The sequence below is a fragment of the Arachis ipaensis genome, chromosome B8, assembly GCF_059453495.1.
Source record: "Arachis ipaensis isolate K30076 ecotype BB chromosome B8, ASM5945349v1, whole genome shotgun sequence".
NCBI lineage: Eukaryota > Viridiplantae > Streptophyta > Magnoliopsida > Fabales > Fabaceae > Arachis > Arachis ipaensis.
The window spans coordinates 3,110,776-3,128,766 of record NC_142443.1 but is presented as its reverse complement, the minus strand read 5'-3'; the positions used below and the strand labels follow the sequence as shown (position 1 = coordinate 3,128,766).

The 17,991-nt window shown below is 32.2% G+C and overlaps 1 protein-coding gene across 1 annotated transcript; it reads right to left on the bottom strand.

Moving 5' to 3' along the window:
• Positions 1–11,736: 11,736 nt before the first annotated feature.
• Positions 11,737–13,413, bottom strand: RDUF2 (zinc finger (C3HC4-type RING finger) family protein). Its single transcript, XM_016314729.3, has one exon. The coding sequence runs from the start codon at positions 13,139–13,141 to the stop codon at positions 12,020–12,022; it is 1,122 nt and encodes a 373-aa protein (XP_016170215.1). The 5' UTR covers positions 13,142–13,413; the 3' UTR covers positions 11,737–12,019.
• Between the last annotated feature and the right edge of the window lie 4,578 nt (positions 13,414–17,991).

Here is a 17,991-nt window from a genome sequence, read left to right as displayed (position 1 = left end):
AAAAATATGATAAATTATTTTAGACCAATAAATCTGTTATCATTGTGATAATATATTATGCATTTAATTGTGTATTTATCTTATATTTAGTAATTTTGGTATGTATTTAAACTAACAAAAAACATGAAACTGTTTCTAGGTACAAATACAACTACTTAAACTCAAGAATAGATAAATTAAAAAATGTTAGTAAATTTTAACAGGTAATAACATTTGTCATATATATTACTTTAATTCTAATAAGAAATATAATACTAGAATATAAAACAGTTCTAGGTAAATTTTAATAAAACAGTTATTGATAATATTTTTTTATTATGATAATAAAAAGATAATTCAATGACAAATTTTATCTCATGTTATATTACACTTGCTCAAATTGATTTTAATATAAGAGTAAGAGGGTTTGAAAGTTGTTCATGAATTGTGAAAAAATGTCTATAAATTCAACTACTAATATTGGAAAAAAAATTTTAAAAGATAAAATTTTAATGTAAATATTTTAATTTAATCATAAACTATATATTATCATTAATAAGTAATTGTTATATTTTGAAAATAAATAAAATTATTATTTGAGTAAATGACTAAAATAAAATATTTGGGCTTCAAATTTACCAAAATACAACTTTTGCATATTGCATAAGCAAATGCAATTTTTTACTAAACTATATAAACTGCGAGAGGGGTCCCACAGATTCCAAATGTACATAAACTGCTAAAGGTAGAGAAAATCGAGATTTGTAAAACATAAAATCTTAACAAAATTTAAATCGTAAAATGGTCGACTTAGTACAAATTTCGATAAACTCATTTAAAATCGTAATATCGGAAGATTTTAGGAGTTAAATCAAGATTTTAACTACTATGCCTACATCTCTTTAGCGGTTTATGTTGAGATGCAAAATGGCTAAAAACTGCGGCGGCAGAGTCTCGCAGCTTTTATGTATATGTGTCTTTTGCTCCTGGTTGAACATTTTTTTCAACCTGCACCTTTAACTTTAGCATAATTTTCACCAGTTTCAGTGCTTCACCCATGTCTGACATCTCATCAGTGGAAAGTCCTGACGCTCGACGACCAAGATGTGGTTTTGAATGGTTATGAGTACCCTTATAGATAATTTCTGTTATTTGGCCATCATGAGATCTTTCCACCATCTTTCTTGACCTGACAATTAGGTTGAGTATATTTATAATAACTCTTAGGATACTCGCTATTTGTACTTATTTCTGACCATACTTTCTCCAATTATAACCATCCTCCGAGAGGTAGAGTAAGGAGACAAAGGATTAGGATCGGCAAGGGTAGCATTGTTCTTAAACTTGAGGGAAGAATCAGGAGTATCATTGAAATTTCCTTGATCAAGTGGCAGAGAACTTTAGCCAATGAAATGTGTCAATAGTTGGAAAAGATATAGCTCGAAAAAAATAAGAAACAAATAAATAAATAAACACAACATCCTATACCTAAAAAAATTGATCTTTTGATAAAATTAAAACAGAATAATCAAAAGTATCACTGAAAAAATCAACAAAAAAAATATAAAAAGAAGGAAAAAGCGGAATAACCTGAGAATTGGGGGCATAATGGGAGAATCAAGTAATGCAATGGGACTAATGTCAGGGATATAGTGATGCATGGTGATGCAGAGCAAGCAGATGGAGATGGGGAAGCGAAAAGGGTCGCGGTTTATGTACATTTCGCACATACACAGAAACCGGAAAGTTACTGCCGTGTTTCTAGCCATTTTGCATATCAACATAAATCGCTCAAAAGGGGTAGCGATTTATGTACATTTGGAATCTGTAGAACCCTCTCGTGATTTATATAGTTTAGTAAAAAATTAGATTTACGAATGCAATATACAAAAGTTATAATTCGTAAATTTGAAATCCAAATAATTTATTTTAGTTATTTGTCCTATTATATATGTGCTTTATTTTATTAAGACTTACAAGTAGTTTATTATATTACAAGGAGTGTTAGAGAGCTAACAAAATTTGTGATATGTAGTTATCAATTAATTATTATTAATATTTTTAATGGTGTAAAATGACATCTAATGATGTAGAATTATTCTTTTTTTTTTCTATAATTAAGTGTTGACCAAATTTCAATAAAAATACTAATTTCCTAAAATTTCTCTCACATTGTTACAGATTCGGAAAGAGAACCTTGCGTGATCCACTCTAGATTGTGTTAATTTGATAATGAAGTCCGAGTGAATTCTGGGATTTAACAAGATATGTTATTGTTTAAGAAATAAATAAACTACTCATTTTCAGAACGTTACATGTTTTACAAGTTATAGAAAATTACACTCAATGGAACATCTTCCTATTAATCTTACATCTAACTAAGGCTTACTTGGTACTTTATGAAAATCACCGAAAGTGATAGTTTTATTAAAAGATGACTACTCACATCAATATGTCATCATATAAAATAAAAGTTAAAAATTATTAAATAATTTAATATATTTAATTAAATTACTTAACATAACACGACTCTAACATCTTAGCTATAACCTTATTCAAAATAGCAAAACTTGAAATTACACTATATGTCTTATATTGCTACAAAATGTGACTATTTTGGAAGGCTCTTGTAGTTTTGTAAGTATTTAACAGTTCTCATTCATTGAACTAGCTAGCACACAAGAATTTCTGAACAATTTTTTTTTTTTATAAATAAATCAAGAACTAACTAAGATTTTATATTAGAAGCTAGCTAGATCTGTATGTCTACCTTTCTTGTTTATGTCTGGTAGCACATTATTAAGGGCAAGGCCTTTGTCGGAAACTATATAGTATAAATTAGGTTAGGTGGGGATAACTTAACTTGAATGCACAAAATTTTCAGGTTGCTAGCTGCTGCAACCTAACGTGTGATTTTTATTTGTTGCATTGATAGTTTGATACGACGGAAAGCCAAATATATATAAGTCATCGTCTTATGTCAACTATTAATTGTATTGTCCTTAATATTATTATTAGCATGCATTACATTTAATTAATGATTTGTATGAAGTGATAATAACGAACAACACCATCAAGACACCAAGGTAGATATTGACGGATCGGTTTGGATCAACCATGGAGCTGGCTATACTCCACTCTTTCAACATTAATTTGGTTGGATAATGTAATGTAATCAACAATCCCAGGGACTAAGAGAGTACCAGCCAAAAACTAATCAAATATTTTTGGGTGAATCTAAAAATTTTACGTGGATGGTGCTTATGTTAGATATTAGGATATTTCTTCTACTAAGTATCAGAATGTTTCTTTTTCATATTAAATTGATGTTCTTTTATATATTTTATAAATTTTTTTATATACTGAGAATCGAGATTGTTAGAAGTTCCGTGATCCCTGCCCCTATTTCTTCAACGTATTATTCAGATTTTTAATTTGGGGTGAGAAGCAATTAATATCAAATATTATAAATTAAAAATAAATAAAATTAATTAAATATAATTATAAATTAGTTAAGTTGTTTACTTTTTGGCTGATCACCTATTGATTTGATATACTTTTCCAAATGTAATTAATGTATAATATCTTTGCATGTGTAATTCAGTATTCTCTTTCATTTTGAGCTATGTATCCAATTAGAGAAAGTATAGGGAACCAATGGCCTAAGCGTACAATGTGCACAATTGAAGTTTAGGAAATATTAGAAATATGACCATTAGTATTACATTGTCCTGTCAGGTTACGCTTTTGGGATGAGTGGTTTCATAATATGGAATTAGGATTCTAAATCGAAAAGGTCAAGAGTTCGATCCTTGGTGACCCATTGTACACATTGTACGCTTAGGCCATTGATTTTCTAGCAGTACTCGTCCAATTAAGTTCCAACTCTCGTGACAATTTTGGTCGCTGTCCATGTTACTCATGTTTAATTTTTGTTTAGATGATTGTAATGTACGAAACCATATTGATATATATTGTTCATGTATCATTTTTTTTATCCTTAAATTTTTTTTATTTGTTTGAAAAGTGAAACTTCTTTTGTTGCCATCTCATTTTTTCTTTAACATAATTTGTAGATCGTTTATAATAAAATAGTGATGATGTTCACAGTCACATGGCTGATGGCTCTTTCTTTTTGGTCATGATATATTCCACGTTACTAACATGTTTAAATGGCAATTATGCTACGAAATAATAATCTGCTCTGGAATGTTAAGAAATAATTTAATAAAAACAATCAAAAGAACTTACTATACTAGAGAAAAAATAAGATAAAAAATGTCATCAGCCTTTTAAATTTGCGCAACGGTGAAAACTCCGGTACCTTAATTTGATAAGTTTGACTAAATCATTCTCTAATAATTTTTAAGTATCAACTTCACATGAATATAATTGTACGCGAGTGTTTACATATTACTTTTTTGCTTGTTATAAGAGTGGGGTATGCTCAACGTGCTTTGTCGGTTTCTATTAAAAAAAAAAGGAGTTACTCAAATAAAAATGTTTAAAACATTTTTTTTAAAGATATTTTTTAATAATTAAAATTTAACACATATAATCGATTAAATCGTGTTATTTTTGTCAAAATTAAGTCAGATAAATTAATTTGATCGAAAAAATGGTGAATCAAATTTTGAACCGGTATAAATTTATTTTTTATAAAAAATGATTACAATATTCTTATTATAGAAAATGACTAAAATACTCATATATATATTAATTTTGAAAATTCTAAATTCTAACTCTATGATAGTAAGAAGTAAAGAACTAGAATTTATAATTATCAAAATTAATATATATAATTAGAGTATTTTATTAGTCATTTTTTATAATAAGAGTATTGTAGTCATTTTTTATAAAAAATAATATTAATTTAGATCAATTCAATATTTAATTTACTATTTTTTCGATCAAATTAAGTTGTCTGGCTTAATTTTAACAAAAAATAACACGATTTAATCGATTATATATGTTAAATTTTATTTACTAAAAAACATCTTTAAAAAAAGACGTTTTAAACGTCTTTATCCTTTAAAAAAAAAAGAATAATCTCATTGTCACTTGGTAAATTGTAATTCGAATTTCAAGCTAAGATAAAACGGCAACACGTAAAGATACAGCTTTCATGAATAAATAGGGGTACTTAAATGTTAAAATTATCTATCATTTGTTAATAAAATATTTCTACATAGGTAAATTGTTACCAAAATTAGGATAAGAAAAGGTGATTAAATAAAACAAAAGATTAAAAGACTGATTATAATAAAATTATGAAAGAATAGAAAAATAAAAGAATTGTGAAAGAAAAAAATGAAGAAATTTTATTGATTGTTGATTGAATGAATTGTAAACTATGAAAGTAAAATTAAGTATATATAGAGTATTGGCTTATGAAAGATAAAAGTAGATAAAGATAAGATATAGAGATAAAGATAAAGATAACTATAAGATAAGATAAAGACTAAATTATCATTTAATTTGTGTATTCTATTGGGCTGAATTTGTGGGCCGTGAGACGTCTTTATTGTTGTCATGGGCTAAGGTGGAAGAGTGGTTTAATACGCCCCCGCAAGCTGGAGGATGAAAGATGTCAAGAACACTAAGCTTATTCAGATTAAGATGGAAGGGTTGAGGAGACAAAGGCTTGGTGAAGATGTCAGCTAGTTGCCCAGAAGAGGGAATTGGGAGAAGTTTCATCACTCCAGCTTGAGCTTTTTGTCGAACCAAGTGACAATCAACCTCTAAATGTTTGGTCCGTTCATGAAAAACCGGGTTAGCAGCAATATGAAGAGCACTCTGATTATCACAATATAAAACTGGTGGGCGGATAGGAGAGATGCGTAAAAATTGTAACACATTTAGTATCCATTGAAGTTCACAAGTTGTGTTGGCAAGTGCACGATATTCTGCTTCCGTGGAAGAGCGGGCAACGGTGGTTTGTTTCTTGGTCTTCCAAGAGACTAAAGAACTGCCTAAGAAGAAACAATAGCCTGTTAAAGATCGCCGAGTGTCAGGACATCCGGCCCAATCAGAGTCACTGAAGCCGAGAAGCTGAATTTCTGATTCCCTTGGAAAGAAAAGTCATTTGCCGGGACTAGTTTTCAGATATCGTAACACATGCTTGGCAGCTTGAAGATGAGATTCAGTAGGAGATGCCATGAACTGACTTAATTGTTGAGTGGCATACATGATGTCCGGTCGAGTAGTGGTGAGATAGATAAGACGGCCAACCAAACGACGATATACAAAAGGGTCGGATAGCAAGGGACTTTTGTCTTGATATAGTCTTGTGGTACTATCCATTGGAACAGAGGCAGGTTTAGCACCTAATAAACCAGAATCATCCAAAAGATCAAGACAATATTTTCTCTGAGATAAGCAAATTCCCTTCTCCGATTGAGCAACTTCAATACCCAAAAAATATTTTAATGGGCCCAAGTCTTTAATTCGGAAGTGTTGATGTAAAATAGACTTAATGGCAGCAAGTTCAGAAATGGAATTACCAGTGAGAACAATGTCATCAACATAGACTAAAAGGATAGAAATTTGATCACCAATGAATTTGACAAATAAACTATAATCAGATGAGGTCTGCTGATATCCATGAGATAACAAAAGATGAGAAAGTTTGTCATACCACATACGACTAGATTGTCGTAAACCATACAGTGACTTTAGTAGCTTACAGCATTGATTCGGTTGAGGAGATATAAATCCGGGTGGCAGAGTCATATAAACATCCTCAGAAAGATCCCCATGTAAGAAAGCATTATTGACATCCAACTGATGTATAGGCCAATGCTTCATAGAGGCCAATGCCAAAACTAATCTGATAGTGGCAGGCTTGACAACAGGGGAGAAAGTTTCCAAGAAATCAACACCTTCAGTTTGAGTGAACCCTTTAGCCACAAGGCGTGCTTTATATCGATCAACTGAACCATCAGGCTTGCGTTTGATGCGATAGACCCATTTACAGCCAACCGGCTTAACCCCTGCAGGGCAATCAACAAGACGCCAAGTTTTGTTCAGCTCAAGAGCATCCAACTCATCTTTCATAGCACTACGCCAATTAGAGTGTTGATTGGCGTCCTTAAAAGACTTTGGCTCAACGTCAGAATGTAGAGATAAAAGAAACTTTTTATGTGAAGATGAAAGAGAAGAAAAAGACATGACTGAAGATAAAGGATACTTGCACTTTGAGGGAGATTGATTTGTAGAGATGAAAGAGGAATTACACAAGTAATCAGAGAGATATGCTGGAGGTCGGTGAGGCCGGTCGGAATGACGAGGATGGGGTTGCTCAGGTGGTGAAGAAGGTGACGGGGGATGAGAAGGTGATGGTGGACTGGTGTCTAGTGTTGAAAGTGATTCGGTGGTCATGGGTTCAACTTGGTTAGGAAACGATAGTGAGGAAGAAGGAGAGGTTGTTGGAGAAAATAAAGAATTAGGTGGAGTTGGGTCAATGGGTATAGGTGAGGGTTCAACTGGAAGACTAACTGAATCTTGTTTTTGAGAAGGTGTGTTTGGCAATGTTGGGCTGAGTGTCTGGAATTGGACATTTTTTGTGACTAAGGGCAAGATCTTTTCATAAAAAATCACGTTTCTAGAAATCTCAATTCTTTTATCTTCTAAAACATAAACAATATACCCTTTAAAACCAGATTGAAAGCCAATAAATACAGCCTTTTTGGCTCTTGGATCAAATTTTGATCTATTTGCCATTTGGGTAGAAACAAAACATAAGCATCCAAAAACTTTAATGTCATGATAATTTGGTGGATGATTGAATAAAATCTCAAATGGTGTTTTAAAATTAATTGCGGATGATGAAACTCTATTAAGTAAATAAACAGCATGTCTAACAGCATAAGACAAAAAAGATGATGGTAAATTAGATTGAAACATAAGAGCACGAGCTATGTTCAAAATATGTTCATGCTTGCGTTCTACCCTTCCATTTTGTTGAGGAGTTTCAACACAACTACGTTGATGAATAATGCCCTTTAAAGCATAAAAATCAGGTAAAATAAATTCTGGTCCATTATCGGAACGAATAGTTTTGACTTTGGAGTTGAATTGTGTTTCAATTAAAGTAATAAAATTTTTTATTTGATTCTGTACTTCTCCTTTTGATTTTAATAAAGTAACCCATGTAAAGCGGCTAAAATCATCAACAATAGTAAAAAAATATTTATGATTATGAATAGAATTTTGTCGAAACGGACCCAAATATCAAAGTGTAATAAATCAAAACTTGCATTGGCTTTGTTAAAACTTTGAGAAAATGAAAGTTTCTTTTGTTTAGAAAGATGACAAATGTCACAAGCCTCATCATGATGCATAGAGATAAAAGGAAATTGTTTATGTAAATGATTAAGTCTTTGCCCAGAAAGGTGTCCTAAACGAAAATACCATATATTAGAAGGTGTAATGGGTGGAGATTGGATGGAATTTATGGAGTGTGTAGTGGATGAATTTTTACCGAAATTGGGTTCAAAGACATATAATCCCTCTCTCATTCTGGCCAAATCAATTGTCCCCAAATTGTTGCTCTGTAGAGTGTAAGAAGAAGATGAAAAAGTGAGTTCACATATGAGTGCTGAAGTAATTTTTGAAATAGAGATAATATTAAAATTAAAATGAGGTAAATAAAGAACATCATGAAGAACCAAGGATGGTGAAAATTGAACGACGTCTTTATAAGAAACAGTAGTTCGAGAACCATTTGGTAAATGAACAATAATAGGAGAAATTTGTGTGTAAGAAAAAAACCAAGACAAATTTGATGCAATGTGATCTGTGGCACCAGAATTAATGATCTAAGTATTCAAGAATGAATCTCGATTTGAAGAATTGTTAACAGTGGAAAAGGTATTGAAGGAACAAAGATAATGAGTAGTTGGACTTGGCAGAAGCTCAAGTTGGTTTGAAGGATGAGCTTCTTCATTGAAAGGAAGTGCCATGAAAGAAAAGTGTTGGGCTGACGAAAGGTCCAAAAGAGACTCCGGATGAAGTTGCTGGTGTGCCCTTTCTCCTTGATCCATGGATGTCAGCAGAGCTCAAGAGGAGCTCTGATACCATAATAAAATTATGAAAGAATAGAAAAATAAAAGAATTGTGAAAGAAAAAGATGAAGAAATTTTATTGATTGTTGATTGAATGAATTGTAAACTATGAAAGTAAAATTAAGTATATATAGAGTATTGGCTTATGAAAGATAAAAGTAGATAAAGATAAGATATAGAGATAAAGATAAAGATTACTATAAGATAAGATAAAGACTAAATTATCATTTAATTTGTGTATTCTGTTGGGCTGAATTTGTGGGCCGTAAGACGTCTTTATTGTTGTCATGGGCTAAGGTGGAAGAGTGGTTTAATAGATTATCTATCTTGTTGAATTTGAAAAAAGATTTTATTATTTATTGTAATAATAAATATTTAGTTGATTGATTAAGAATTAATTTCAATTTATAGAATGATTATTTATGTTATAAAATTTTAAGATTGAAATTAATATATATGGTGATTTAATTTGATTTGGAAAGAATCAACTATTAAGAACAAGATATAAAAAAAATAGAAAAGCTGCTACCAAATAAAAAAGAAAACAAGCATGACAATTATGAGAATTAATTATCAGCAACGATTAGTGTGGATAATTAAGTACTAATCTGATTATGTTTAGAAATAATCACTATTAAGAGCAAGAATGGAGAAAATATAAAAATATATATTGTTGTCTAAAGAAAGAAAAGTATCATGTCTTTAATAGAGAATAATTGATGCAACGGCTAGCAAAATTAAGTTTTTGCTATAAGAAGAAGAATCAATTTTTAAGACAACTCAAGAAGAAAATTTAGAAACCAAAATATTACATTGTGTGTCTTTCTTCTTCGTTTTGATCTCAATTTTCATATATTCAATATTTATTTGAGTCTTTTTAGTAAAGAAAAAAAAGCTAATACTTCAGTGAGAGATTATTTGAAAAGCCTACGAATAAATAGTCATAAACTAAAAAAAAAAGTCAACATAATTCCATATTAATTTGGTTTTGGATTTTTGTTTGTTCTTGACGTTTTTGTTTTATCTTGGCATTGGTTTGTGAAATTATATTCATTTATGGTGGCATAGAACCGGTTTGATTTTCTCTACTCTTTTTTTCTTTTATCTTTTGCTGTTATAAGAGACTAAACTAAAAAAATTATTGACTTATTCTGTCACACATTTTAAATTAAAAAAAAAATGCCTTAATTCAAATTCCCTTTTTCTCAATGCCTATAAAACCTTCACATCTAAACCTTTAAAATAACGTTAATATTATATTAAAATATGGATAAGAGTGTAAGTAGTAATGGACCTTACCTTAAGATATCATTTTGTTATTAGTTGGGAGTAAGAGTACATCTATGTGAAAAGTGACCAGGTCAACACTAAATATTAGTTTAGTAAAATTTTTATTTTTTAAAAATAATTTATAAAATTATATTTTAAAAGATATTTTTTTAAAACGATAACACTTATGTTTAATAAAATCAAACTAAAAATAATTTAAATGCTTTTAATAATATTTTTTATTTTTTAAAAATTACAAATATAATTATATAATTTTTTTTATTTATCAAATACAAAATAAAAATTTGTGCTTTTTGAAAACACAGACTCCTTTAAAAAACTTTATCAAACTATGCGTAATTCGATAAAATAGATCATGATATTCACCCATATGTATAAAAAATTAAAATGACCAAAACTATATTACTAACAAATTTTATTAACCAAAAGTTACCTGTGAGCTGGTTGACAAATTCGTTAGTCCTTGTTGAGGAGTTTGACGTGTATAAGTGATTAAGAACAAACATAGTAAAATTATATCCTCTCTAGGAAAAAACAAAGAAGCCTGTATATAACTAAGTGTATATTGCTATTAAATTAATTAATTATATATTTATGTATATTTATAAATTATTTTTTATATGTATGTTATGTTTTAACATACGATTGATTTATCATGGCATATACACCTTTTGTCTTTTTCCCCTTGTAAAATCTTTGTTTTGTTAAATGTTGGTCAAAGATGCAAAAAACATTTGTTGGGGAAAACAAAAAAAGAAAAACAAGGGAATAGTGGTAGAGAAAGCTTCAACTTTAGTTGGCTGAACCTGGCATGCCAAAATTCAGAATTGACCACCCCCCAAGTCGAAGTGCGAGACAGTTGTATTGTTGTATCATTCAACAAACACCTAGAGGACAATAATAAGTGATTCAGTGAAACAGCATTCGATAGGTATGGCCAAGGCCAACAATTTTAAATCAATAAAATAAAATAAATAAAAGGGCAAATGGAAAATGAAATCTTGCATGGAATCCACAGCCCTTGCCAAACACCTCCCAAGACAGAACACAACCACAACCATACATGTAGCCAAAAGAGTGATAGTAAGGGAAACACAACGCTCTTCTTTCTTTTTTTTTCTTCTTTTCCCTTTGATCTTTTGGCAAATAGGCCCATGATTATGTTATGCAAAAAGGTGAAGGAAGTAATTCATGAAACGCATGATATGAAGCATCATCATGATGAACCCAACAAACAAACATGCCCCAAATTCCCCAAAACAAGCATCATGATCATCATCTAAAGCCAAGACTTTATCCCCAACAATAGAATCCAAATCAGTGCATATTGAACAAGGTGATTTGTCATCCTATTTGTTCAGCAGAGTTTAGCAATTGAGGATCAATTTGAAGGAACAGCATATCAGAAATCGGGACATTGATCTTGAAAGAATGCTTAATCGCTTACAAAGAATATGTTACTAATAAAACATGAATATAGACATTAATTAAACAAATCAAATAATTTAACACCGAGAAGGGAAACAAGCTTCGCTTCTTCTTCTTCTTCTTCTTCTTTTTTCTTCCCAAATTGTACTGCGTTCACTTCATCACCAGCAAACTTCCCTCCTTCTACAGCAGTAGCCAGTTCTATGTTATTTACAAACATGAATCTCAATGTTTTTTTCTCTCAAAATTTGACTGAATCAATCTTCCAAGACCCAAGTTCTTCTTCTCCCTGAGTTTCTATTGAAAAACGAACTTGAATAGCTGTGACTTCGACTCACTGATCCATGCTCAGAACCTGAATACGACGATGACGAAGACGAAGAGGAACGTGACCTAGATCCAATTCTCCCGAAGAAGGAAAAGAAATTGCGGAAAATTCTTCCAATTCCGCGATTCTCCCTAACCCTACTGCTTCCAACTGCGCGGGATATTCTTCTAGAACCACCGTTCGAGTTTCCTCCATTGCTTCCACCGCTGCCTCCGCCGTCCATCTCGGTATACACGACGGGCAAACGGTTCTCTCCGGATCTTCGGCCGCCGGAGAATCTTCCGACGGCGAAACCGCCTCCCGGCAACCTCCATATGGTCAACCCTACCGCTTCCTCATCGATCTGACCGGCGACTCTCCCTTCCGCCGCGTTCTGATCGGACGGCAGCTCGTGGCGGCACACAGGGCACGAATTCCGCATCGTGAGCCACGGCATGATGCAATCGGAGTGGTAAAGGTGTTTACACGGCATCTCACGCGCCTCCGCACCGAGCTCAAAGGCTTCCTTGCACACGGCGCAGTAAGTTTCCGTCTCCACGTGAGAGCCTCCGATCTCAACCGTTGGCATTGACTCTATCGCCGCCTTCGATGCCGGCGGATTCTCCGGCCGACCAAATCCGTTGATCTCGATCTGAGAGAACTGCTCTAGTAACCTATCGAATCCAGATCCGAGCAAAAACTCTGACATCGTCGGCGGCAGAGGACGAAGACCGGAACCATCGCCGTCGTCATAGTACAACTCGAAAGTGGAACCCTCGTTATCGCCTCCGGCAGCGCCATCCTCCCCTGGTCCACGGAGAACGATAACCGGGTTAAACGGCGAGCGGCTGCCAGCGTTTCGGCGCCTCCGGCGGAAGCCTTGGCGGCGAGATGCTTGAAGACCGTCGGCGAAGAGAGACATGGCAGGGGACTGGCCGGCATGGATCTCTTCAACGAAACCGCTTTGGCAGTGGGGGCAAACGACGTCGTGTCGGTCGAGAAGGTGAACGAAACGTGTACAGCTGTAGCACCAATACGACGCCGTCGTGGCGTGAGTTATATCCGAGTTCATTTCTTTCGTCCAACGAGTTGACTCGTTCTTTGAAAGAGAGAATCAGAGAGAAAGAGAGCAAAAGAGGAACGAAATTAGTAGTAGGAAGAATGTGTTTGAGAAAGAGGTTTTATTTAAGGAGAGAAAAGGCTTGGCGTGTTTCAAACGCGGTTTTGATCTTCTCACCAAACAGTGCCCTAAACTCACACTTGTTCTCAATCGAACATACAAGGCAATTTCCACTTTTTATTTATTTACTCATAATCAAATTCATCTATCAACTAATCAATTCAAAAAATATTTTAAAAAGATCAAAATTTCTTTTTTTAGACATATTTATCGATTTATGATTCAATTAATTATGATTTTTTTGTAAATCTTTTGTCTATTTTAAAATCTCAAATTCTTAAATGTTTCAAATAGTGATGATTTAGGGAGATTTTGACTAAAATTAAATTATTGATTAATCAGAATTTAACAGAGGTATGGAGGATAACATGGAAAATATGAAATAAACACGGATTTAGATGGTTGAAAATTGGAGAAAATATAAAGAAGAATATATACATTATTTATGTATATATTTTTACATTTTTTATCTTTGATGTTAATTAAAAAAGGTTATACAAGTGACAAAAGGAGTGATGAGAAGAACATGAGGAGAGGAGGGAAAAAGAGAGGATGTGATGTAATGGGAGAAGGCATACATAAATAAACAGAGGGCCCTGATTGCCTCAAGTTGGACCTGTTCTACTCATTCCAAGCTGTTGTCTGTGTTGGACAACTTTGTCCCTACAACTCTACACACCCCTTACACCCATCTCTTCTCTAATCACTTTCTCTTCCAACTCAACCCTCTTTTTTAAAATTCAATCATTTCAAAAATTTATATTTTAAATTATCAACTATATTACATACCTATTAAAATGGCTAAAAAATTTTAATATGAAAGTAAAATGAGTGATATATTTTAATATGGTAATTTTTGGTGTTTTTTAAATTTATATTTAAAAAGTTGAAAAAAAATTCAGAATACACAAATCGGAGATCCGATTTATGTTAAAAAATTGAAAAAACTCAAAGTACACAAATCGGATCATGCGAGTTGTTTGATTTTAAAATTTTGCTTAAGAAATCGCATGGTCCCACTTGTGGTTGGACAAATATGAATTTCGAAAACTAGAAAACGGACCCTCCGAGTTGTTTGTTGTTGTCAATTTTTTTATGAAATGGAATATCCAACGCAATTCGTCCGTTTACTGATTGAGAACTCGCATGGTCCAAATTCTGTTCCACATGGCTGTAAAGTACCTGTATTTCCCATATCCGAGTCCAACACCACTTTTGTTTCCATATTCAAATTAAAAAGTGTATTAAAATTAGTTACTAAAATTAATTATCAATATAAAATTTATATCAAAATATAATATATATTAAAATAAATTAAATTATATATATTTATATATAAATATATTAATAATTAATTTTAATATATAATTAATATTTTTGTTAAACCATACATATTGTAAAAAAAAATGAAAATCACACTAAAAAAATGAACTCTTGTAAATGAAAATCATTTTTTTAACTTTAAATATATCTTTTAAATCATATATAATTAGTTTCTGTAAAAAAATAGTATTCCATGTCTTTTTCCCATGGGAAAGTATGAGGAGCCAATGGAATATTTATACAATGCGCACAATGGAGGTTTAGGGAGTATTAGAGATATAATCATTAGTGTTATCTTTATCCATCAGCTGAAGCTTTTGGGATGAGTGGTATCATGCATGGTATTAGAGCGCTAGATCCGAAAGGTCAAGAGTTCGATTCTTGGTGAACCCCAAAATTAGTTTAAGCTTTTGGGAAGATGTTTATTATCGCTAGTACTCGGATGGTTATTCTAGATAGTAAAGAGGATGTTCATTTTCTAACTCAATAACTCATTGTACACATTGTATAAATAGTCCATTGTTTCCCTAGCGGGATCCTTTTCCCATACAACAAATCAAATAAATCAACAAGAAGCGCTAATTTTTTTTTCCCGAATAGTGCTTAATTAATTATAATCCATAAGGTTCAATTCTGTTTCATTATTTTCTCGCAGCAGCTGGTGCATGAATTTGGAATTGGAATTGGAATTGGAATTCCTTTTCAGATTATGAAAACAGACACACGTGTTGAAATATGCCATTGACCACGTCTATATAAGCTTCATTCTAGATTATTGCCTCCGAGGACTATTTAGTCCATTACATTATTAATATTAATGCATGTTGGCATAACTAATAAATCAAATACTATTATCGTAATATATTATATTATACATTATTAATGACGGCAAAACAGTGGAATGAAAACCATGGATTAGGATATTATTATATTGATAGATAGATATAGATAGCCACAGCCACCTCTTCCTAACCTTCCAATTTCAGCATTTTTTTAGGGTCTTATTAAAAAAGTGATTATGAATAATTATTCTATACAGATGCTAATTATACCATTAGAAGTCAATCAACTACTATATCATACACGATACAAAATATTATTTTGGAACCAAAAATTCACAAATCATACTTTAATTAATTATTTGAAAATATTCTGTAATTATAAATTCAATGAGTCAATTTCTCTCAACTGAAATATTTGTTAACCAAAATAAATTAACTAAAAATAATAATAATTAATAAATATTAAATAAAATAAGTTTAGTTATTTTTTTGTCTTTTTAATATTACCGTTACCAAAATACATACTAGAATATTTAATTGCCAGAAGATAAATATACTACAAAGTCTTATTTCTTTAAAGATTAACTGGATTCTTGCAATATGTAGTTTTAATTACTTTCTTAATAAAAATTAAACATGAAATGATTTGAATTATAATAGTACTTTCGGCGTGTACATGACTACAAATCTACAATATGTACTAAAGAAAATGAGATACAAAACTAGTTAATTTTTTTGGTGATGCAAAACTAGTTAATAACTAAGATGCATGTCACAAACCCCTTTTTTTTTAATTAAAAGAAAAAAGGATGCAATAAGTCACGGATTTTTTGATAGAAACATGATACCAATTTTATGAGTCAAACTAAGAGGGAACCTCTCTCTCTCTCTTTCTCCAACCCAAAGAAAGAAATTTAATGTGACCAAGTGGATTTGAGAACAACCAAATATTATTGATTGTAATAATTGAGTAATTCGATCTTATCAAGAATCTTGTAATTAAAAATCTCCTTATTAATATATTCTTTTCATAGCCTTAACATCAACTTTCAGGCTAGCATGATGCAAAGATCCTTATGTGTACATTTTGGGATAATTTTTTGGAATATTGGATTGTGTCTTGTGAGATTTATCCAGATAAGTTTTAATGTAGTCTCTGAAATTGTATTTGAGTTTTATAGTAGTCCTTGAACTTAAAAGTTACTCATATTTATCTCTGAAGTTGCACTCCGGGACTCAAACTTGTCTTTCCGACAATTTTTGCCCACCTAGCGCTACCGGAAAGCGGAGTTGGCAGGTTTCGTGACACGTGGGCATTACAACGGCTAGTTGATGTGGCAGAGTAAACTGTTCGGAATCAATTTGGTCCCTCAAATCAAGTTAAAACCCTAATCCCCAATTTTAAAGCCCATAGCACTCTGTCTTCTCTTCTTTTTGGTTCTCTGTTCTTGTCTTCCCCATCTTTGAAGCCCGACTATTATGACAAGCGCGAGCAATGCAGCTGGAAGCTCGAACAACCCATGATCATTTGGAAGCATCATGAGGAGAATAAATAGAAACAGAGAATCGCGTTTGCCATAATGGTGTGGCTACGGGTCGAGACCAGTGTTGCGGTGGTCAGGGACGGATTCTAATCCAGGGAGACCGTTCTTGGGTTGCCCAAACTACAAGGTAAGTATTATTGTTGTTGATTGCTGTATTTATGGATATAAAATTTGTTGACTGAATTTTTTAGCTGTGCAGACTGTGGGTAATAAATGGCGTGGATTGTTTTTGTGAGTTGATAAAGTTTTGGAAGAAGATGTCATAGCATGTGATGATAGAACAAGGCATTCAGTTGACAATGAAGAATGGAAGATGAAGATTGCTTGAAAATTTGGTAGATTAGAGGCTGAAATTAGGGTTCTAAAAATGGGGGGATTTTGATGTTTGTGTTTATGCTGCTGATTGTAGTTGGTATTCTTGTATTAAAGTTGGATAAACAACAAGATCAACTATATCTAGCGAAAAACAAATGACATGCATGTTATATGCATATATTGTTCATGTACTTTTTCCTGTCCTTTTGTTTGAAAGAAATGCAAATTAAAGTGTTTGATTATATGCATACTTCTGTTCCTGCACTTCTGAATGAAATAGAAATGGACAGGGTTTGAATTACTCTTAATTTTGTAATACAGGACAAAATATAATCAAAAAGCTGACAAAACTCAATTCAAGAAAGTCATAATTCATATTAGTAATGTTTCATCCAAAAAAGGCATTATAGAGCCAAAACACCAAGTATATCAAAGTTGTTAACATTTTGACCTCGTAAGTTTCAGATACTGAAATCCCCAACACTAAGACAACGTTTAAGAAAGCATACATGGTAAAAGACTTCAGCAAAATAGATACACAAAGACACCATGTGTCCCCTGTCCCTAAACATAATCATCCTAATCTTCATTTTTTGTGCCTTGGTGCCTTGAATCCAAGGGTGGACACAAACTTCATGAAATTTGCAAGCCTTGTAGCATTCTCCTGTGTTGCACCTTGCATAGGGTTAGGTGGGGATTCCTTGCTGGTTGACTGCTTCCTAGTGGATTGCTACTCCCTGAAGTTGTTTTTTCATCATGCTTGGAGAAATTTCTTTTT

Excerpts from the sequence above, each read along its gene's own strand:
- RDUF2 (XM_016314729.3), bottom strand. The coding sequence starts at position 13,141 with ATGAACTCGGATATAACTCACGCCACGACGGCGTCGTATTGGTGCTAC.